The 22,036-nt window shown below is 44.8% G+C and overlaps 7 protein-coding genes across 7 annotated transcripts; 5 read left to right on the top strand and 2 right to left on the bottom strand.

The window, feature by feature from the left end:
* Positions 1–5,649: 5,649 nt before the first annotated feature.
* Positions 5,650–7,008, top strand: LOC131287719 (survival motor neuron protein). Its single transcript, XM_058316796.1, has 2 exons — positions 5,650–5,673; positions 5,781–7,008. The coding sequence occupies exons 1-2, from the start codon at positions 5,650–5,652 to the stop codon at positions 6,720–6,722; spliced, it is 966 nt and encodes a 321-aa protein (XP_058172779.1). The 3' UTR covers positions 6,723–7,008.
* Positions 7,009–7,134: 126 nt separating this feature from the next.
* LOC131288582 (katanin p60 ATPase-containing subunit A-like 2) lies at positions 7,135–8,631 on the bottom strand. The gene is made up of 2 exons (XM_058317725.1): positions 8,620–8,631; positions 7,135–8,550 (listed from the first exon to the last, which is right to left on the bottom strand). Exons 1-2 carry the CDS (start codon positions 8,629–8,631, stop codon positions 7,135–7,137), a joined length of 1,428 nt encoding a protein of 475 aa, XP_058173708.1.
* A 1,014-nt stretch (positions 8,632–9,645) lies between these two features.
* LOC131284133 (putative serine protease K12H4.7) lies at positions 9,646–11,296 on the top strand. Its single transcript, XM_058312987.1, has 3 exons — positions 9,646–10,046; positions 10,131–10,601; positions 10,669–11,296. Exons 1-3 carry the CDS (start codon positions 9,646–9,648, stop codon positions 11,294–11,296), a joined length of 1,500 nt encoding a protein of 499 aa, XP_058168970.1.
* A 103-nt stretch (positions 11,297–11,399) lies between these two features.
* Positions 11,400–12,911, bottom strand: LOC131284134 (thymus-specific serine protease-like). The gene is made up of 2 exons (XM_058312988.1): positions 12,583–12,911; positions 11,400–12,495 (listed from the first exon to the last, which is right to left on the bottom strand). Exons 1-2 carry the CDS (start codon positions 12,909–12,911, stop codon positions 11,400–11,402), a joined length of 1,425 nt encoding a protein of 474 aa, XP_058168971.1.
* A 1,979-nt stretch (positions 12,912–14,890) lies between these two features.
* Positions 14,891–16,475, top strand: LOC131284135 (putative serine protease K12H4.7). Its single transcript, XM_058312989.1, has 2 exons — positions 14,891–15,318; positions 15,389–16,475. The coding sequence occupies exons 1-2, from the start codon at positions 14,891–14,893 to the stop codon at positions 16,473–16,475; spliced, it is 1,515 nt and encodes a 504-aa protein (XP_058168972.1).
* Positions 16,476–17,768: 1,293 nt separating this feature from the next.
* On the top strand, positions 17,769–19,353 carry LOC131284136 (putative serine protease K12H4.7). Its single transcript, XM_058312990.1, has 2 exons — positions 17,769–18,196; positions 18,267–19,353. The coding sequence occupies exons 1-2, from the start codon at positions 17,769–17,771 to the stop codon at positions 19,351–19,353; spliced, it is 1,515 nt and encodes a 504-aa protein (XP_058168973.1).
* A 413-nt stretch (positions 19,354–19,766) lies between these two features.
* Positions 19,767–20,880, top strand: LOC131284137 (uncharacterized). Its single transcript, XM_058312991.1, has 2 exons — positions 19,767–19,783; positions 19,863–20,880. The coding sequence occupies exons 1-2, from the start codon at positions 19,767–19,769 to the stop codon at positions 20,878–20,880; spliced, it is 1,035 nt and encodes a 344-aa protein (XP_058168974.1).
* The last annotated feature ends 1,156 nt before the right edge of the window (positions 20,881–22,036 follow it).

Here is a 22,036-nt window from a genome sequence, read left to right on the forward strand (position 1 = left end):
TTTTAAAAAGTGAATCATAATTGGTCCACCGTCATTCCATATCCCAGCATCCCCCTGCACCATCACCATACCATCAATCACACTGAGGTACACATGAACGGTACAAGCACACAAACACACAGATGGTTGCGAAATGCCCATAATTAACAAAAAGTCGAGCCAACATGCCGGGGCCAATGTAAATGCTGCAAACGGAATCGAATTCCGTTTTTCGAACGATGTGTGTTTCACTTCTTTTTCCTTATTTTCTTTGCTCACCGGGAAAATCGAGGAAAATGATGGAAAATCGGTGAAAACCCCTACCTTGCCCGCTGGTTGACTGCTAATAAGAATAAAATATCATAAATCGAACGAAATCGAACGCATAATCTCGTAACCGAAGTTCGATTGGAATGGCAGCTTCAAGAGGCTCGAGCGTGGAGGAACCGAAAACCGTGTGCTGATTGAATTGAATAATGGCCGTTCGAACGATCGGTGGAAGTCGTGTGTGCACGTATGACGAGATGATGATGATGATGGCGATGATGGTGATAATTAACCGGGAGGATTCACAGCTAATTTTAGCGAACTTCCGAATGCGTGGAGCCGGTTGGAGGGAATCTTGATCGCATAGATGTTGCGAGGGTTTTTGGGGGGGTATTGGCAAATTAGCAAATTTTGAATGGCTGCAAAATGGTACCGTCAGAATATTTGGACCACTTTTGTCACTGCGATACCGTCCGATGCCATTTCTGTTCGAACACTAGACGCCAGGGTACATAAAGAAAACGGATTCTAAATCTTACCAACACGCACTGAACTATAATAAAATGCCGGTTCCATTAAATTTTCAGGATCATCCTTGCAGTGGGAATGAATTGACGCTGAAGGTTCACCGACATAACACCAACCTTAAGAGCCGTTCGATGGATTGTACACTTTTTATTTTTCTGTAACTTCTATTTTACCACTGACGCAACGCACCCAACACTTTAACGTAGTGACTCGCACACCCGGTCAAAAGGGAAAAAGGGCCCGTACGAGCGCGCGTACATACTTCGTCGAACCCGTGTGATCTTGCCATCCACTGCAGACAGCTGTCAGTCGACGAATGGCGCTCTGGTCGAGGATCGGATGCGGCCGACGATGCGGCGGATCCACTTGTGTGTTTTCCACCACCACCTGTGCGACGCGTTTCGGGTACCATGGCGCAGCTGAAACGGCCTACCTGTGGCCTGATGGAGGCGGAAAAGAGAGCGCTGATTGCCACGGTTCCATTGCCCCGGGTTACCATTTCTTCAGGCGGTAGCATGGTACCGTTGCATAGCAACGATGGCGCCTCGCGGTTTGGATGTTATTACGTTTTGGAGGGCACGATCAACTTGACGATTGTTTTGCTTTGTGCGAAGTTGGTTGTTTCGGTTCATCGTTCGGCTTTATGCGAGAGCTTAGCATGTGGAAGTGTGGAGCAGAATCCGCCAACTTCTTAAGCATGAAAATCAAATATAAATTCGGTCGGTTTAAATTAATGGAATGTATACTGAACGCCGTTCACACAACAAATGTCATCGGTATTAAATATCAATTTAATGTTCTCATGTTCTTCTCATGGGGAGTAGAAAAGTTTGGCCTGTCTGGAGTATGTATCTCTTCAATAATTACCTAACCCACTCTCGTCTCGGACTCTCTTTGTTTAAGTTCTTTAGACCATCGAGCGTGACCAACTTAACAGTTGTATGTAATAAAAGTAAAAACGGAAGTACACAAATTTCTACATAGTGATTATAGTTAGGAATATAAAAATAAGGAAACATAATGTTTCTGAAAGTGTTGTGATCTCCAAAACAATTGCAATTCTGTTCCAGTTTCCTCTGGTTACGTAATGATTTCTGTTTTGATTATCCCATGCCACATACAAAAATATCATCCGCTTACCAATATGTTTCCATTCCACTGTGGTCCCCAGGCCAGATCTATGTTTTCTTCTTTTCTTTTTTTGTTCTGTTTGTGATTCTTTTTATGTTCATTTTGTTTTATCTACCTCCCATTCTCACTTGCTTTCCCTCAAGTGTGTGTTTTAATTGATACTGATATCCATGCTGTAGCATGGAATGAAGTTGGAAAGAATGTGCTACGCCATGTGGTTAGGAAAAACCTCTGTTTTGAATTTCGTCAAGTGTGTTGCTGTTTTGGATGATATTCTAATAAAAAATCATCTACGGCATATCTGATGGTGTTTTTTAACTGGTCCAGTTGTTTTCGTATTTTTTTATTGTTTATCACCCACCTGCCGAATTTCACACACGATAAGTCAAGTTTCCATGCTAGCTGAACCTCATTCTTGCACGCTATCATCGTTAGAAAATTTAGCGGTAAATGTCTGGACAATCACAACTCTTTCCGTTACTTGGATATGTGATGCTCCAGTTCTCGTCGTCCCCTTATGCACCGGAAGACAGGTGTATAACATGATTTAATTAACGAGAACAATGCGATCTCGATCGCGGAAGGCGAGCATAGGAGAAAAGTATGCCAAGAATGTTCTGCAGATAAAGATAGGTTAATAATAATCAGTATGTATTAAATAAAGCTTTCAAGTTGAAACGTAGGTTTGTAACACAGTATTTCTTTTTTCGCATTTTTATTTTTTTACTTTTGTGCAATGGAAAACAGTATTTGGTCAAAATTTAACTCGATGGTAATAGAGAAGCTGAGGATATTTCACATTGCGCCCTTGAGGCCAAATAAGAGACAAACATGTTCAACATACCATTCTGGCCCCATTTTCACACATTATAAAACATTTAAAAATATACAATTTTATACCGTTTATGTGGTCATTTGTAGCCTTTATTTACTCTGACCTCTTAAAATGAAAATATGATTATTCCGGATATTTTTTAATATTTGTGTGGGATCTTTGACTAAATTTTGTAAGTTATTGATTTACTTCGAACGCAGGAATGTGGTCTCTATGACATCGGGCATTTTTTAATGATCTATGAACAATTTATTGCAATTGTTAACCACAGTGTTCCTTGGTATGTGGTGTTCAATTTTACCAAATGGCAACTTAAACCAACATGTACTGGGTTTAGTGTTGGGTCGTGTGTCACTGTGCTACCCAACACACTCAGCACAGTAAAGTGTGGCACCACACACGACACAGAAAAAATTGTGTTACCACAGTAAAGTTTCATACCTTATACCTACAAATTGTAAGAACCGTTCTATGGCTCCTTGGTATACGAATACCATAGCTACCACAGTGTAGGAATAAAAAGGATAAACCAGTCTTTGGAATGTTGAACATCTTTATCACACAATCTTTACATTATTATTTTCATAAAAAAACTGCCATATGAAAAAGGCTATGATTGATGCGCGATAAAAACAAATCCAAGAAGAAAAGCAATTCAAATGTAACGCATGTTCTTGAAATAAAAATGCAAAGTTTTTTGAACAGATTAGCTTTTAACGACTAATGATTTCTTATAAGGAACACATTTTAAACACTGGCTCGAATTGCATATTATATATTAAAGTGTTGAATGGAAGTGTGAAGGCCCAAAACCCTTATCTAGCAAACATAATATCAACGCAAATTATGCACCTTATCCAAATTGTTCCTTAAAAACTGTGTTCCAATTTAGTATTGCTCAATTCTGAGTTACTTTTGCATCCTTGTGTGTTTTTTTTGCACGTAGAGTTATAACAATCTTCATACACTTGTTGAATCGATCACTTTGGACACATTGACCATTTTGAATCGAATGGGTGTTGCTGAATAAATAAAGACGTTGTATGACCGTATGACACTTTACTGTGCTACCACAAATGAACAGCACAGTAAACTGTGTGTGGTACCACAGTACGGCACATCAAAAAGTGTTACTTGACCCAACACTAACTGGGTTGTTTCAAATGAAGGAAGTATTTTCCCTAATCCGAAATGAGGCAAGCTTATCTGGAAAAAAAAGAAATATAAATTGAAAAAAGAAATAGAAATATAATCTCCATCCATTGATGACACGAGAGCGGGAGCGATCTATAACGGGTTCAATATTTTGAATTTTCATCAATTTTATTTGAATCCAACTTGAAAGAACCACGTGCAAAGATTGGTTTGAAAAGTGAACTTGAACCATACGCTTTAAGCGCAATTGACGGTTCGGTTCGCGATAGTGATGAGGAAACTGAATCCCTACAGAGATTCTAATCTTTCGATTGAAATCAATTCTGCGATCCGGGTCTTCGAATCCGAGTCCCAATCCATCATATCATGCGTGCCTACCAAATTTACCGATTTTTCATATTATTTGATACTTTAACAATTGTATAATCCATGGTTGAATTGATTAAAAGGCTAAATCGGAATTGAACTTGTGAATGGTCCCCAGGACCATCTGGATCGCTATCGCTATCCGCTCCCAGGGCGAGCTGTTTCATTTCAGTTCCAAGGAAACTACCCACCACTCACCACTTCAAAAGAAAAGAGAATTGAAAAATCTCTCGCAAAATCGCAAAATCTCTCTTTCGAAGAGAGAATCCGCGAATCGGGAACTTTCGAAATTGGTTTTCCTGGGATTATATGAAAATGACATTTTTTTGACACTAAACAAAAAATATTTGAAACTATTGATACGTAACGGAAAATTCAAACCACGAAATGAAGCATCCACCTCTACAATCGACTCTTTGAACAAAAGCGCTCACAAAAGGCTCGGAAAAATGACTGCCACAAAAGGGTGCGGCAAACGGTCTAATAGGTGCGGCCAACGGGCAAAGTTTTTACAGTAATGTTTTTGACTGAGCATTAATTTTGAAAAGCATTATCATTTTTGACTGAGAATAATAAAAATATAATATGCTGCCGGGTGCACTTACATTATAATTATTATTTACATTCTTTCATTTTGACACAATAGTTAAATTAAAAAACGCATTGAAAACATTAATTAGTACGCCAGTATATTTATTTACTATATCAAAACTCCTTCTCATTGAACAAACCACGACAATGACCATTTTTACATACGAATAACGGTCTTTTTGTAATGTCGCAGAAAGTTGCGACAAAAGCGTTGGCCAGATCGTCCAACGCCGCGACCTGGTGCCGGCGGGAGTTTCTGCGACACTTTTGACATGCAAGATAGCCGACTTGGGCTACTTTTGATTACTTTGACACTTCCGATGAGCACAAATCGGTCGCAGAAATGTCGCAAGGCCATGTAAACGTACGGTTAGAAGGGTCTGTAATTTTCTTAATCCTTTGGATGGAGTCTCTAAACGACGCTTGCGTTATCTTAATAGCTCCGGTGATCGTATTAATGTTTTGGACGGTGTCACTAAAAGCCTTGGCCATCACGCTAAACAGTGGTAAAAGGTGTATTTTTCGATTTTAGAATCGGTCAGATGGGATTCGAATCTTTAGAATCCGTCAAAAGGGATTCGAATCTTTAGAATCCGTCTAGGGATCGAATCTTCGAATCTTCCGAATCCCGATTCTGCCAACACTAGTCTGCGAACAACCTCAATCGTTTACCAAACAACTGCCGAGCCTTTTTTATCCAATGTAACTTTTGATTTTCGTGCGAAATACAGCTTAATTTTACTATTCCGGTGCATTCGACGCCTCAACAAAAGTATAAAGTCAATTGTGATAGCACGATGAGCACTAGTGGTAAAAAAGCGGTAAGCTATGCGGCTCCACATCGTCGAGCGTTTCCTGATGTAAACATTTGTGTTATAAAATAGAGGACCGGTCGCGTCATGCTTTTATTTTCTTCTCGTAATTTTAGCAAACGCAAAGTGCCCCGGAAGCTGCCGTAGAATCGGTATCGGTCCCGCTAGCTGGCACGATGGGCCGAGATGATATTTGGGATGATAGTATTATTATCAAAAAGTACGATTCCTCGCTGGCGCTAATAAAGGAGGAAGTGGCGAAGCGGCTGGCAATGAATACTAACCGAAAAGTTTCGGACGAAATCGCAGGCACCAGCGGCAACAGCAGTAACCGCAAGTACCTGAAGATGGAAACTGATTCAAATGGCGATGCAGCAGGAGGCTCACCGGAACGCGAAGAAAAGGGCACAAGAGAGATATCTGAGCAGGATCATCCAAACACCCTACCGGGCACGTTCGAGATTGGTGATTATGTGCGGGCAACTTATGATGACGGAGTGGATTATGAGGCTAAAATCATCGGTTTTGGAAGTCACGGCGATTGTCAGATCCGATACGTTGGTTACAACAATGAACAGACCGTTCTGCTCGATGAACTGCTCCCGTCCTGGGGCCGGAAGGCACGTCGGCAACAACGTGTCGAAGCTGCCGAAGCGGAAGCAGCCGCCGCCGATTCGCAGATGGATGTTAGCGACGACGAGCGGTTCACGAAGCAGGCCAGCAAGATTAAGATCAACTTCGCACCGAACTTTAGTCGAGCGCATTCGGGAATGTCGGCAGCAGGTATGGCGGCCGGGATGGGCATGGGTGGTCGTGCGGGCATGATGGGTCCCTCGGGATCGACTGCACATATGATTCCACCACCACCACCGATGCCTCCAATGCTGGAAGATGCGGATGACGTCGAATCCGAGAATCTCTCCGCGATGCTCATGTCGTGGTACATGAGCGGATACTACACCGGACTCTATCACGGTCAACGAATGTCACAGCAACAGCAACAACACCAGCAGCACAGCCAGCAGGCACAGCAACAGAAGCGGGCGAGGCAATCGTAATGAGGACATTAACCGGGTTGATGTTGATGCTTCGCAGGGCTGTTTTAGTTTTCTAACTTCTTTCTATTCACATCATAACGGTGTCGCTCAGCTACTTCTCGCAAACCCTAGACCGCTCTTTATGCGCAACTCTTCCGGAATCGTAAAAGGTTAAATTGTTGAAGATTATTGCTACTTAAAATAACAGGTACTGGTTCAATGGTCGTGGCCGAAGCAACAGCAATTAGCCTGCCCAAGTCGGCCATGCCACTAACGTTACTTTTATTTATTCCGTAAAAAGTTTTGATTGCAATGGAAAAACACAAACCTAGAAATAGCTGGAAAAGATTAAAATATAATTTGCTCATGAATGAGATCGACAAAGTTAAATGAGTTGACGATCAGACGATCTAGTATGTACCACTTCGTGACTCTAATCAAACAATTGCGTTCCGTAGCGTTGATTCCATTCACGGTGTTTCTGGGCTAGCTCCACACAACCGGGACGTTGCTGCTCAAACGCTTTACAGAGCATGGGGAAGTGTAGCTCTTCTTCTCGTTCAAGCTTGCCCGAGCCCACGGGACGTCGATCGTTAAGTTTGTCCCTGAGCAACATCATCGATGCTTCTTTGCACGCCAGCCGCACCTCATCTCCGGTCCATCCTTCCGAGAGAGTGATAATCTGTTGGATTTCTTGCTCCGGCCAAGATTTAACAGTGGGCAAAAGGTGCTCGATCAGCTCCTTCCGTCCATCGGCCGTCGGAAGATCGACTAGAATCTTTCGTTCGAACCGCCGTAGAAATGCTGGGTCAATTTCCCAGGGAAGGTTGGTGCTGGCCAGCAAAAACACTCGCTCCCGTCCTTCGCCACCGTTCGCTTCATTGGCCGCGGCACTTTCTAACCCATCGATGAGGGAAAGGAACTCGTTTTTGAAGCGCTTAGATGCTTCATGCTCGCGTATGGTATCACGCCGCGATGCTAAACTGTCGAACTCGTCGATAAAGATGATGGATGGGGCGTAAAATTTAGCCACCTCGTACAAGATGCGGATTAGCTTTTCCGACTCGCCGCGCCACTTGGAGATAAGTGTGCTTGCGGTGGTGCTGAAGAAGGTGACCGATTCGCGCGTCTCCGAGCAGAGCGTCCTTGCGAGAAGCGTCTTCCCGGTCCCGGGGGCACCGTGCAGTAACACGCACCGCCAAGGTTGTGCCAATCCGACGAACAACTCCGGATGCTCGAGGGGCGCGATCACACTCTCCTTCAGCACCTTGATTGGGCCGGGTAGGCCTTTGATGCTCTCCCAGCGTTGACGTAGGTCCTTGCGGATTAAATCCCGACAGACTTCCTCCGCAAGGTCCTTCCATTCGCTGGTGAAGTGATCCTGTAAACGCACCAGCAATTTCGGATTAGCTGCCGGAACGGCTGGATGTCCTTCAGCGGGCTCGGTGGCATGGGCTTGATTCCCGGGTATAACGCGGAGCATGTTTTGCAGTTCTTCGCCGGTTGAGGTAAGTGAGAGCAGAGGGTCCTTACCGTCTGGCTTCAATCCAATCGGCGCTGGTGTTTTCCGGCGTGCACCAGAATACTTCCTCTGTACCGACGGAAGCAGCCCAACCGATTCTGTACGTTTTACGATGCGAGGCTGTTTCCCGAACTTCAGCAGAAAATAGCTGCAAAAATCCTGATAGATTGTATCCAGATCGATGTTGTCGCACACCTCGTACTCGGATGTTAGATGGGTTTCGTCGATCAGCATCTGGCGCGTTTGATGAAGGCCCATTGATGACAAATAGTTCGCCACCAGATAGAGAATGTTCCGTCGTCTTTCATAGATACTACGACGATCTTGCTGTATTACAACAGAAACAAAGCTTTCAAATTCACTAGATTATTTTGGGATAATCTCAGCAAAACTTACCTCAAAAGACATGTTTTCACGTGATGATTTGATAATTTTATCCAGAAAATTTCAAACCTTCCACTCTCCAACAAGGCACCTTATGAATAGCCAAGGAGACAAGAGAACGAACATAGTTTTCCCAGACCCTACTTTGTTTGCTAGTCCTAGCAACGGACTCTCCATTGGAAACGCACTGGAAATGCGTATCGATACGCCACTACAAACTCTTCGACAAACTGTTTTAATTGTCGATAACTTGTTTTATGAGCTTTGCAACGGCGCTGATCGATATGGTTGGCGTAGGGATTGTAACCATATAAATTTAGACCGTTCAAACGTGAAGCGCCTAGCGCGAGGACAAAACGCAAAAAAGGTCGTGGGTTCGAATCTCCAGTCTGTCTGATGTTACGAACGAATGTCCACCGATCTACGATATTTTGTCGAATCCTTGAATAAATAAATTTGATTGAAATTTTCACTCATTAAAATTAAACTTTATTAACTTCTTTTCTAAACAATACCCACATCTCTTTTCTTTTCTAAATAATACCCAAAATGAAGATCGCTTTATCGGTACATTGGTCATTTAAAATATTTCTATGCATTACAGGTATATCTTGGCGTATATTATCAAGGCCCATCTGGACGATTGTGTTTTGATGATAAGAAGTATTTTATTTCTTCTAGGTCAATGATATAAAACGTGGGAACATCAATAAGGAATACGTGGAATTGGAGGGAAGATTGACTATTATCAGCTATGAGCGAGTAAACCAGGGTTATTCGATTAGAGACCGCAATCAGAATCAACGTGAGATATCAGTTATTAGTGACTGGTATAGTTTGCTAGATGGATCATCCATTTATGTTCATGTTTTATTGGATAATGTTAGCGTCGGGAAATAATAACAACAAGATAGCCCGAGAGATACTGACCGATTGGAAAGATAAAAATTCCGCGATTGTATTCTTATAAAATAAAACGTATGGACGCACAGATGTCAGTACCATTTGAAATTGGAAACGTGTTAGCAAGACATAGCGATGAAACTGTCCGGATTACTTGTGCTCGTAACGAGTTGCTGCACTTTGGCAGCCATCGTTCCTAAAAGGGTGGCGGCACCATATCTGTTCGACAAATTACGCCGTACCTCTTTCGCGAGTGTCGCCAATCCCCACAGCACAGCAAACATAACGGAGGAGTTCTTTACAACGGCGGTCGATCACTTTAACCATCAACATCAAGCAACCTGGAACAACCGGTACCTATCGATGATGGACCATTTCGTCCCGACCGGACCGGTGCTGATCTTCCTGGCCGGTGATGTGCCTGTGGCTGGTTCGATGATTGACGAGAGCACATTGATAAACGAGATGGCCCGCGATCTAGGGGGTGCGGTGTTTGCTTTGGAAACGCGATTCTATGGAGAGAGTCTCCCTACGGAGTAAGAAAAATTCTTAAGTAGTTGTTCTTTGCTTGTGAACTCATCTAATTTGCGTAATTTGTTAATTGATTTCCTACATCGCAGAGATTTGAGCGTGGATAATCTGCGGCTCCTCAATACCGATCAAATCCTAGCAGATGTGGCCGACTTTGTAGTTCATCTGCGGCGCACGGTGATCGGTAACCCGTTCGCCCACGTCCTAGTGGTTGGCACGGGTCTTGGCGGAGGGCTTGCAACCTGGTTTCGAGTACGTTATCCCCACCTAACAGATGCCGCGTGGTCCTCGAGTGGATACGTAAACGCCGTGTACGACTTCCAAGACTTTTCGTCCAGTTGGGCAAACACGGCCATTGAATTCGGTAGCCAAGAGTGCTACAATCGGATCTTCATTGCATTCCACGTGGCCCAGAATCTGATCGACGCCGGTTTCGCACGGTTGATGTACGAGAAGTTTAATATTTGCGAACCCATAGACGGCGACGACCGCATTCACGTGGCGTACTTCTTCAGCGTGTTGATGACGTCGGTCGAAGTGTACACGCTGCGCAGTGGAAAGTGAGTGTTGGCCTTTGAAGGTAGTGGATTGTTGGGAATTATTTATAATCGAATGAACCCCATTTAGCCTCGCGGACTTTACGACGGTTTGCCAGGAAATTACCGACGACACTTTTCCTACATCACTGGACGCCTACGCGTACTGGTTCAACAAACGCTTCGACGAAGATATTGGTTGCGTAATCGTGGACCTAGACACCGTTGCTGAATCGTTCCGGGATGTTTCCCCCACGGATGAAATCAACGCGTCCGGTGCACGCCAGTTCCTCTACCAGCAGTGCACTGAGTTTGGGTGGTTCTTTACGACGGACTCCGACCTGCAACCTTTCGGCGAGCGTATCCAGATGGAGCTGTACTACGAGCTGTGCCGGCGGGTGTTTGGCGATTGGGTTACACCGGAGGTTATGTACTGGGCGACGGACAGGACGAACAATCGTTTCGGTGGCAGCTCACCCAATGTCATGCAGGTGCACTTCACTAACGGGGCACAGGATCCGTGGCGATACACTAGCGTGGTGGACGACCTGAATGTATACGCACAGGCCGATGTAATTCCTAGAGAGCTTGCTGGTTCAGATTTGGGGGCCATTTCTGAAGAGAATGACTCCGCTGAGCTGTTGGACGTCAAACGACGGCTGAAGGAGATATTAGCAGGGTATCTGTTTCCCTTTAATCCAAGAAGGAGTGAATTGTGATATCCCGGCTACACTTAAGAAACATTCAATATAAAATTTTCACCACAAACAACCTTAGAAAGCTATATTTTAAGAACAATAGACAATCATTTGTTGATGTTGATCACACATGCTGATGGATCGGCTCAAAATCTTCAAAGATCCAGGTGTCAATTAGCGTTCTCGTGCGTTCCTTGGCCGCGATCAGCTCCTCCGAGTCGTACTCGTAGTCGATCGAGTCCAAATCCGGCGATACAAATGTCCCAGGGATGAGCGTCGCGGGTGTTTTTTCGTTCAAATCCTCCAGCAGGCTTCCCACGCGGTACGGATCAACCCCACCGTTTGTGAAGTGTCCTCTCTCGATGGCCGGATTAAGTCCACCGAAGCGCGTGTTGGTTGAGCGCAGTTGACGCTCGATTACCTCCTCCGTGAGCCATTCGCCGAAGGCACTCTGGCAAACAGCGGCAAAGAAGGACCGATCGATCAGATTTCCGAACGGTTGCTCCTCGGATTCGGTCGTCGGGAAGAAGCCCTCCTCGGTACACTGAAGATACAGCCGCTGCCTGTGTCCGGCCTGGAGGGGCGCTGCGTTGAAGTTTGTCTCGAGATACGGGGCCATGTAGCTGTCGAAGTTCATGTCGACACACTGTTCGTACTGGTGCTCCCGAGCGAACCAGTCAATCAGCGCATTCAGGCTGCTGTCCCGCTCCTCCTCAAGTTCCTCACACATCTCTCGGATGGCATTCGTGTTTCGAAGGTGAAGCATCTCGAACTCGATGTTATCACGCAGCCCAAGCAGGAATGCCCGAACGTCCTGTTCATTCTCCGTATCGAGTGATTCGCACAGATGAAACTCGGTCGAAAGGAGCTCCGTCAGGCCAAGGGTGGCCATGTTTTGAGCCACTCGGAACCCACTCCAGATCGTGCTGTAGCATGCATCACTTCCGTACTGTCGGATGCTCTCCCCGAGCGCTTCATTGTACCCGGCGAATGCAAAGTCCGCCTGAATGGCTCCACTCGAAACCCAGACACCGTTGGCCAGATGTGGGTACTTCTGTCGGAACCAGGTGGCAAGGGCGCCACCATACGCGGTACCCATGAGGATAACCTTTGCGGATGGATTGCGTACGACGTTCTCCTTAAGGTACGTTATCCATTCGGCCAGATCGGCCAATGCCTGATCAGCGTTTAGGAAGTCCATATTTTCGGAAGATGCATCTCTAAGACGGATAAATGGTTAAGAAAAACCAAGAAGAAAAATTAATGCCAAAACGATCGATATTTGTCTCAAATTCATTATTTCGTACTCGACCGGAAGACTATAGCCGAAGTAGCGTAACTCGTTGGTGAACAGATAGGCGCCCTCTAGATAAGCAGTATCGTAGAACAAACCCTCGGTGATCCAACGAGTCTGTATGGGACCAGCGGCACCAACCACGACGAATATGGGCCCTCTGCCGTACGCAAATTCATCGTTCATGTAGTACCGCATGGCGAACGTATCCTGATTGCGGGGATTGAAGTGGTCAACACGAGTCTCGAACCATCCTTCGCGCACCATCCGCTGACTAGAGCTAGACACCACGTCACTGCACAGGGCACCGATTGCTAACAGCGCTATGAATAATGTCTTCATTGCTGCGACCGTAATCCTTGCGAACGTTTCCTAATATAAGTGCACCCCACCGAACGATATCAAGTGGAAAACTGTAACCCTACTGGTCGGGTACACGGTAGCAAAGATGCAGCTTTTATACCACCCATGAGGTTCCGATTATCTCCCACCAGTATTATCGCATGAAGGCGATAATCTTACCTCCATATCTCATGTGAATGTGTATCATTCGACGAAAGAAATCGAGTTCGACTACTCTTTCCTTTAGCTTTATTTTTAACTGGGATGAATTTCTTTAGTATGAAGTAACCAGTTTATATTCCCACCATTCAAAAAAGGGAATCGACTTGATACTTTAGGACCACTGGTTCGTGAAGGTTCTTGCCCGACATTATTACGCCCATTACTTCCGTCCGCGGTCGGCCTATCGCATCGATAAGCATCCATTTTATCAGCGTACAGCACTCGCAGTGGATGGATCGCTTTTTCTATTTTTTACACACTCCAAAAATTGTCGCTGTTGTATATCGTCGATTAATTGAATTTACAATTCATAATATCACCCGCAGCGACCACCCGGTATATTGACCAGACCGATAACGAACCGTGCTGCTATCAACAGACTGTCGTATGTGTGTATATATGGTAAAAGTCGTGGTAAGGTAGAGGATTTTATCTTGAGCCAAAATTTTCCCCAATCTGTAAATTGTAAATATAAATGGTAAATCAGCTAATAAGCTTAATCTGCTTAATCGTAAGGCTTCGAGCAAAGATAGAAAAATTGATACCTCACTCCATAGTTTGAAACACGTGCGAGGAACTTTTGGTTTTTGAAAAAAGGAACAGGAAGATAAATTCCCTCCTCCATCCGATATCTTTCCCTAATTCACATCCTGTTCCGCTTTAGTATATCGATATGATATTATTGTTACGCCATAGTGTCAAACAATGAGAAATAAATAATAATAATAAATGGATTCTGATTCACATCAATAATCAAAGAACATGCATCCGACTGAAAAAAACAGTTACAATTATTCGAAGAACCATCGCTCGAATGCAATGCTCGAAACGCATACATAAGCCTCTCTTTGCATACTTTGAGGCACAACTCTGCGAAACCAGTAGAACATCTATGGAATGGTTAGTTTTACTGACTATGTGCATACCTTATAGGCGCTTAACAGAAATTGTAATAAACATCCATGTAAGGGATCATGGTGTGTTAAACACCTTAGCATTGAGATTTAGTGGGCATTGTGGGCGCTTACAAAAAAAAACGTTTTTTAATGTACTATTCTTTACACACATTAAACTTAAACTCTTGCTTTAAAATCGACCTCCACGCAAATTTTCATGACGTGTACAAATAATAAAAATAATGTTCCCACGTTAGGACAGCAGAGTTAGGAAGTTCAGATTAAGATTTATTAATCTTAACACTCTGGCGTCCGGATACACGTATAAGTGTAATGAACCAGTATCGGCTGTTTGCATAAATGTTGAGATATACCGATTCAATACGCTCGATCTAAGCACATCGCTCGATCTTTGCACATGAGAGAATCATAAAGGTCCATGAAAGATTCATCTTCGGTTTATAAAGAAATATCAAAGCTTCGAAATAATTTTCAATGTTTTGAGATTCGAATCGTCAAAGATTCATGAATCAATCCGATCGATTCGTGTGGGAAAGATCCATATAAATAAATTTCCCCAAAAGATTAACTAGGCACAACTCTATAGGGTATGGGTTAAGTTGGAGATACGTTTAGCGAATGATAACAACCATATCAGCTGGCGTCGGCAAGGTTTCTATCGGAACGTTTTACAACTTCTTCCTGACCATCGGTCATCGGAAATTCCGGTGCAATAGAACATTATGGTATGTTATTAACCTCCACCCCAGCACCAATCCTGTCTGATGTCATTTGCCTGAAGGACGCCGCCCGCCGATTTAAAAGCCAGACGCATACGCACCTTGAAGGACTCTTGTCATAATGTTACCTTCCAAAGCATTCGTTCTTCTCTCGGCGTTCTTTGCGCTTGCCGTTGTCAACGGTTCACCGGCGGATGTACGTGCTCCTGGTGTGAAGAGCACGCGCATGCTGCAGGGATTGCAGCGACACTTTGTTCGACCGGTAGTGCCAGTAGACTTCGTACCTCAAGAGGATCATATCACCGGAGGTCGCTTCCGAACGCGTGTCGATCACTTCGACCCGCAAAACCGGGACACATTCGAGTTTAGTTACTTTTCGAACGATGAGTTCTATCAGCCCGGGGGACCGATCTTTATCTTCGTTGGAGGCAACTTCGCGATGACGACGTACTACATCACTCACGGGCTGCTGTACGACACGGCTGCCCGGGACCATGCATGGCTGTTCACCAACGAGCATCGCTACTATGGTACCAGCACTCCGGTTTCGTAAGTAACACAGCTACCAGCATCGGAATAGTTCTCAGGAGTACGACTTCTTTTCCTACCTGTCTTCTAGTGACTATTCCACGGAAAATCTTCGTTTCCTTAAATCGGAGCAAGCCTTGATGGATCTTATCGAGTGGATCGACCATCTGAGGAATAACGTGGTAAGGGATCCGCGGGCTAAGGTGATCCTCGTTGGAGTAGGATATGCAGGAGCATTGGCCACCTGGGCACGCCAACGTTTCCCGAACATCATTGATGGGGCATGGGGTGCCGGTGCCACTGTGTTGGCCAGCTTCGACTTTCAGGAACACGCCGTCGACGTTGGTAGCATGATCCGCCGGTTCGGAGGAGACGATTGTCACAGTCTGCTTTGGGTTGCATTCCGCACCGCACAGTACCTGATGGACGCCGACCGAGATGAGACGGTCACGAATCTTATCAACACTTGCGAGCCGATTGAGCCAGGCAATCTGCTAGACCAAGAGACTCTGTTCTATCACCTGAAGCTGGCCGTGCAGGAAGCGATGCTCGAGGACCAGGATACGGCTAAGATTCGTACCGTATGCGAGACCATGCTGAACGCGACGGAAGGAACCGCCCTGGAGGATCTTGGCGGTTGGCTGCGGGGATACTATGCGAATTTGCCATGTATGCCATTCGACTTCGAATCCAATATGGAAGCCGGTCAGGTATTAGCCCCGGGTGCACCGGAAAACTCCATCCTCGGAATACGTCAAACGCAGTACCAGGCGTGTACAGAGTTTGGCTGGTTCCGTACGACCGATGCGGATGACCAACCGTTCGGTGATCGCGTGACGATGCACTTCTTCCTTGAGGCATGCCGTGCTCTTTTTGGAGACTGGGTAACCGATGCCGTCATCTATGATGGTGTACGTCTTACGAACCTCCACTACGGTGGTCAGGATCCACGCTCGACGAATGTACTGTTTACAAACGGCGAATACGACCCGAACCGATTCGTATCGATCACTAGCTACATCAATCCACTCAGCTACGCGTACGTTGTGCCAGACGAGTTCTTGTTCTCGGAGATCTACTCCATCGCTGAGGGTGACTCGCCCGAACTGGTCGCTATTAAGACCAGCATTCAACAGTACATCACCCTCTGGCAGGGTCAAGGTTTGACTCCGGTGTAAAACTTTCATTAAGCAGTGAAATTCATCAGATGATATGTCATGCAATCGCTTGTGAAAAACAATAAAACCATTCATTTAAATAAAATATAAATAAAATGATTTTCACAGACACCTAAAGCAAAACTTGTTCTTCATTTGACTTGTAATTTGAATTTCCAATGCAACATGGTTTTTATGAACGTTCATTAGTGAGTCATACGATCGATAACAAGACAACATCAAGAGTTAGAATTCCTTCCAATGCTGACAAGCAACTTTTTGACTGCTACTTTGCAATTAATACAGGCGCTAAATATCCCCCCGCTGATTAGCGAACCGTGGAACATCCAACTTTAGACAGGCCCTTTAGACATCTATCCACACTAGTGTAGAGAATAAATTCAGCTACATAAACAACTTGGTGGTGTGGTATAAGGGCGGGCCTCTAGGTCCCATTTATTTATAAAAATTATAATTTATAAAAAAATTGCTTTTTCGTAACACATTTCGCGCAGGCCACTCGCTGCGGACGCGCTGCTGTTTCAAATTAATTTCTTCGGTCTTGTTGAACTGATCGTGTCTTGTTGAACCGATAAGTTCAAACTGTTTCTTCTTCTAACGATAACGCAGCGGTTCGAATATAAGTACAGCATTCATCTGCTACCCATTGCATACCCTTCAGGCGCAATGTAGGAAAATATGACGACGATGATTTAGGAGGGATCCCACAATGGGGAATTTGTAGGGAACAAGCAGGCATAAAAAGTTTTAGCGAGAATCGTCGATCTTTTCTGGACGTTTTGACATAACTTGCATGTGAGTTTGTCAAAGGACTGCACTACAAGTCTTAAACTTCACTAGATAAGCAATTTTTCGTTATGTTAATGTATTTTTACGCCTAACTCGGGGTCCACACTACAGCGCGACGTCGCCTGACAGGAGCTGAACTCCATGTAAAAAAAACCTTGCGCGATGTCGCAATTGCCAACTACACAGAACGAGAAAGCATGCTGATTTTGCCACCAGGGAATGTTCCTACGGTATGGATTAGGTATAATTAGGATAGGTATGATTGACACGTACGCTTCGCGGATGATAACAATCATATCGGCTAGCGTCGGCAAAGTTTCTGTCGGATTGTTTTACAACCTTTTCCTAACCATCGGTCATCGGCAAGTCCGATGCAATAGAACATTATGGTGTGCTATCAACCTCCTTCCCAGCTCCAATTATGTCTGGTGTCATTTGACTGAAGGACGCCGCCCGCCGATTTAAAAGACAGACGCATACGCACTTTGAAGGACTCGTGCCATAATGTTACCTTCTAAAATTTTCGTTCTTCTCTCGGCGCTCTTTGCGCTTGCCGTTGTCAACGGTTCACCGGCGGATGTACGCGATCCTGCTGTGAAGAGCACGCGCATGCTGCAGGGATTGCAGCGACACTTTGTTCGACCGGTAGTGCCAGTAGACTTCGTACCTCAGGAGGATCATATCACCGGAGGTCGCTTCCGAACGCGTGTCGATCACTTCGACCCGCAAAACCGGGACACATTCGAGTTTAGTTACTTTTCGAACGATGAGTTCTATCAACCCGGGGGACCAATCTTTATCTTCGTTGGAGGAAACACCGCGTTGTCGACGTACTACATTACTCACGGGCTGCTGTACGACACGGCTGCCCGGGACCATGCATGGCTGTTCACCAACGAGCATCGCTACTATGGTACCAGCACTCCGGTTTCGTAAGTAACACAGCTACCAGCATCGGAATAGTTCTCAGGAGTACGGCTTCTTTTCCTACCTGTCTTCTAGTGACTATTCCACGGAAAACCTTCGTTTCCTTAAATCGGAGCAAGCCTTGATGGATCTTATCGAATGGATTGACCATCTGAAGAATAACGTGGTAAGGGATCCGCGGGCTAAGGTGATCCTCGTTGGAGTAGGATATGGAGGAGCATTGGCCACCTGGGCACGCCAACGTTTCCCGAACATCATTGATGGGGCATGGGGTGTCGGTGCCACTGTGTTGGCCAGCTTCGACTTTCAGGAGTACGCCGCCGACGTCGGTAGCCTGATCCGCCGGTTCGGAGGAGACGATTGTCACAGTCTGCTTTGGGTTGCATTCCGCACCGCACAGTACCTGATTGACGCGGGCCATGAAGAGACGGTCACGAATCTTATCAACACCTGCGAGCCGATTGAGCCAGGCAATCTGCTAGACCAAGAAACGCTGTTCTTTCACCTCAAGCTGGCCGTGCAGGAAGCGATATTTGCGACCCAGGATACGGCTAAGATCCGTACCGTGTGCGAGACCATGCTGAACGCGACGGAAGGAACCGCCCTGGATGATTTCGCCGGTTGGCTGCGGGGATACTATGCGGATTTGCCATGTATGCCATTCGATTTCGATTCTAATGTGGTACCCGGTCAGGTAATAGCCCCGGGTGCACCTGAAAACGCTATGTTCGGAATACGTCAAACACATTACCAAAGGTGTACAGAGTTTGGCTGGTTCCTGACGACCGATGCGGATGACCAACCGTTCGGTGATCGCGTGACGATGCACTTCTTCCTTGAGGCATGCCGTGCTGTTTTCGGAGACTGGATAACCGATGCCGTCGTTTACGATGGAGTACGTCTTACGAACCTCCACTACGGTGGTCAGGATCCACGCTCGACGAATGTGCTGTTCACGAACGGTCAATACGACCCGAACCTATTCGTATCGATCACTAGCTACACCAATCCATTCAGTTACGCGTACGTTGTGCCAGACGAGTTCTTGTTCTCGGAGATCTACTCCATCACCGAGGATGACTCGCCCGAACTGATCGCCATTAAGACCAGTATTCAACAGTACATCACTCTCTGGCAGGGCCAAGGTTTGACTCCGGTGTAAAACTTTCACTGAGAAGAGATATTCACAAGATATTGTGTCACAATCTTTCTTTTTAAAAACAATAAATCCCTGTTTGAATATTCAATAATATAAAACAATTATGAACTTATCCCTGAAGCAAAACTTTTGTTTAATTTGATTTTACAATGAAATCCCACGAACAGGTAGGGAAACTGTTCTCATTTGACTCCGTCTGTTCTCATCTAATCACAAGATAGAACGACACACTAAATTTGGAGAAGGGAAGCTTATATGAGATGAAGTTCGAAGAGCGATGAGGCCCTGGGGCAAACAAAACTCCAACCATCAAACTTCTTATCAGTCAGTGTTTCGCTCTCAAACGACACAGTTGCCGCTCAAACTCAGCAGATTATTTCACAAACAAAAGCGTTCCGAACTTGTCCTCTAAGATCATGAGGAATTTGCCAGGGTCAGTAGCATGAGTAATGCAAAGCGTATGTAGGTACTATGATCCTTTTAAAGAACTCAATATTCTGTCAATATTCCAGATTGTTTCTGTTTGTCGTATTGCTAGTCTCAGTTTCTCGCGGGTATGAGTATCAGTGTGAGCCAGGAACCGATCCAACAGTATGCAGTCTCTGGAACTTTCAAAATAGCAAGAAAAACACTCAGTCCTCTGTGAAAATGCCGTCAAGTGTTAAAAAGGTTCGACTCAACATGGAGCAAGATTACTACGAACGTCATTTGGGCATCAACGTTTACGATTCCGTCCTTCATTTGACCATCCTACACAATCCGACCTCCGTGCAGATAGAATCCAACCATATTTCGGATCTGTACATGCCGACCGATCTCCAGATGGGCGAATTCAAGCGATGCTCAATTTCAGATGTGCACATTGATTCGAGCTTGTCATACTCAGTAACCTATCTGAGTCTCCAGGACAATTCCATCACAGATATCTCCAACTTTTCCGCTCTGGTAAAACTACAGACGCTCAACCTCGAGGGCAACATGATTCGGAAGGTAGATGGGAAAATCTTCGCCGGTATGCATAATTTATCAACGCTATATCTCGGAGACAACTCTATAAAGCAACTAGATTTTAAAGTGTTCCCCAAGGCGCTCGTCAACCTCTGGTTAGGACAGAATCAGCTCTCCACTATCAATTTTGTCAATGTATCCTTACCTATCCTCACTGTGCTGGATCTGGAGGGTAACTTACTGGGAACGATTGACTTGGCAGGGTTGGGTACGGCCGTTCCCGAACTTCGTTTTCTTCTGATCGCACTCAATCCGTTTAATCAGAGCGAAGCAAGAAGCATTACAACTGATCTTAAAAGGCGTAACGTGTCCTCCTCACTCTGGTTAATGGAACCGAACTGTGAAGAGTACATGTTTAAGGTTTCAAACGTCTGTTTTATTAAGCCAGAAGCGATAGTCGAAGGAACAAACTTTGTAGAACAGTCGATCGGTAAGGCATTGGTACTTCTGGTGTTGGCGGCAATACTGCTAATGGTATTTACTGCTAGTTTGCGATGGATTTGGCACCAGATGCGGAACTAAAAAAGATTAATTAGTTTAACTGCTGCCACATGTTTATTACCATAAGCCATGCCAAAACATTTCAAAATGCACACCCGAAAAATAATAATAATAATAATAATTATTATTATTATTATGTGAAATTGTTTGCCATGTAGGCTTTACAAAGTCCGAATACTAAAAGCTTAAACGGATGGACAAGGAAGGGAGTAATAGGGGATAGGGGCCGAAGATAAGCATTAGGAAACAGGGGACAAGAGACGAGTACGGAAACTAGCAAAAGACATGTTGTGGTCAAACAGGTAACCAACGGCGTTGAAGTCCGACAGTGCGCGCAGCCAAGGGTCATTCTGGGCAAACAGAGACCGGCGTGTGGGAAGGTGTAGAGGAGGTCGGACACGCAGTCTGTGGGACGGGACATAAAAAGGATTGGTTGCGAGAAGGACGGGAGAGTCAATATGGCCGTGAAGGATGTTGGCAATCAGTTGGCAATTCGACGACTGAGTTCAGGTGCAACCTGAAAGTCAGTCGGTCAACGAGCCACACACCGAGATGCTTGACTACGGTCACACGAGGAAGAGGCAGGCCACTGAGGTGGTAGTTGTGCACCAGTTTGTCGAAATAAGGGGCCATTATAACTTCTTTTAATATTAAGAAAGAAAAATTATCAGCCGCATAGTAAAAACTTTTTCACCCATAATAAAGGAATGTATTTGATAATTGATACGGTGCATTAATATTATTTGAATTAATCATACTAATACACATACGTTCATTCATTGTAATATTGACAAATTTTTAAGGAATCGTGTTATTTGAAAACAAAGTTTAAATTGACATGTTGATCAAAAACGGGAAATGACCAATCTGTATCATTTCCTACAAACACTGTTTTGACCAATGCGATTTCGAACAATCACACGTCGTTGAGACAAACGTAGCTCTTTTTGTGTAATATCTTCACTATAGCACATAAACATAAATTTAAATACGTCTTTTACTATGATCATGTTTTCCAGAAGCTATGCTTAAGCTATGAAGCGTTTCAACATACAAATGTCGCATGGATCTTAGTATATCAAAGAAGCGTTAAATGGGTTTGATAAATTACGTGTTTCAGGAGCTTTTATATTGCAGGAGCTCCATTTGACACCAGATTCAAGATGGTTTTTCTAAA

This window comes from Anopheles ziemanni, chromosome 3 (assembly GCF_943734765.1).
Source record: "Anopheles ziemanni chromosome 3, idAnoZiCoDA_A2_x.2, whole genome shotgun sequence".
NCBI classification, from domain to species: domain Eukaryota; kingdom Metazoa; phylum Arthropoda; class Insecta; order Diptera; family Culicidae; genus Anopheles; species Anopheles ziemanni.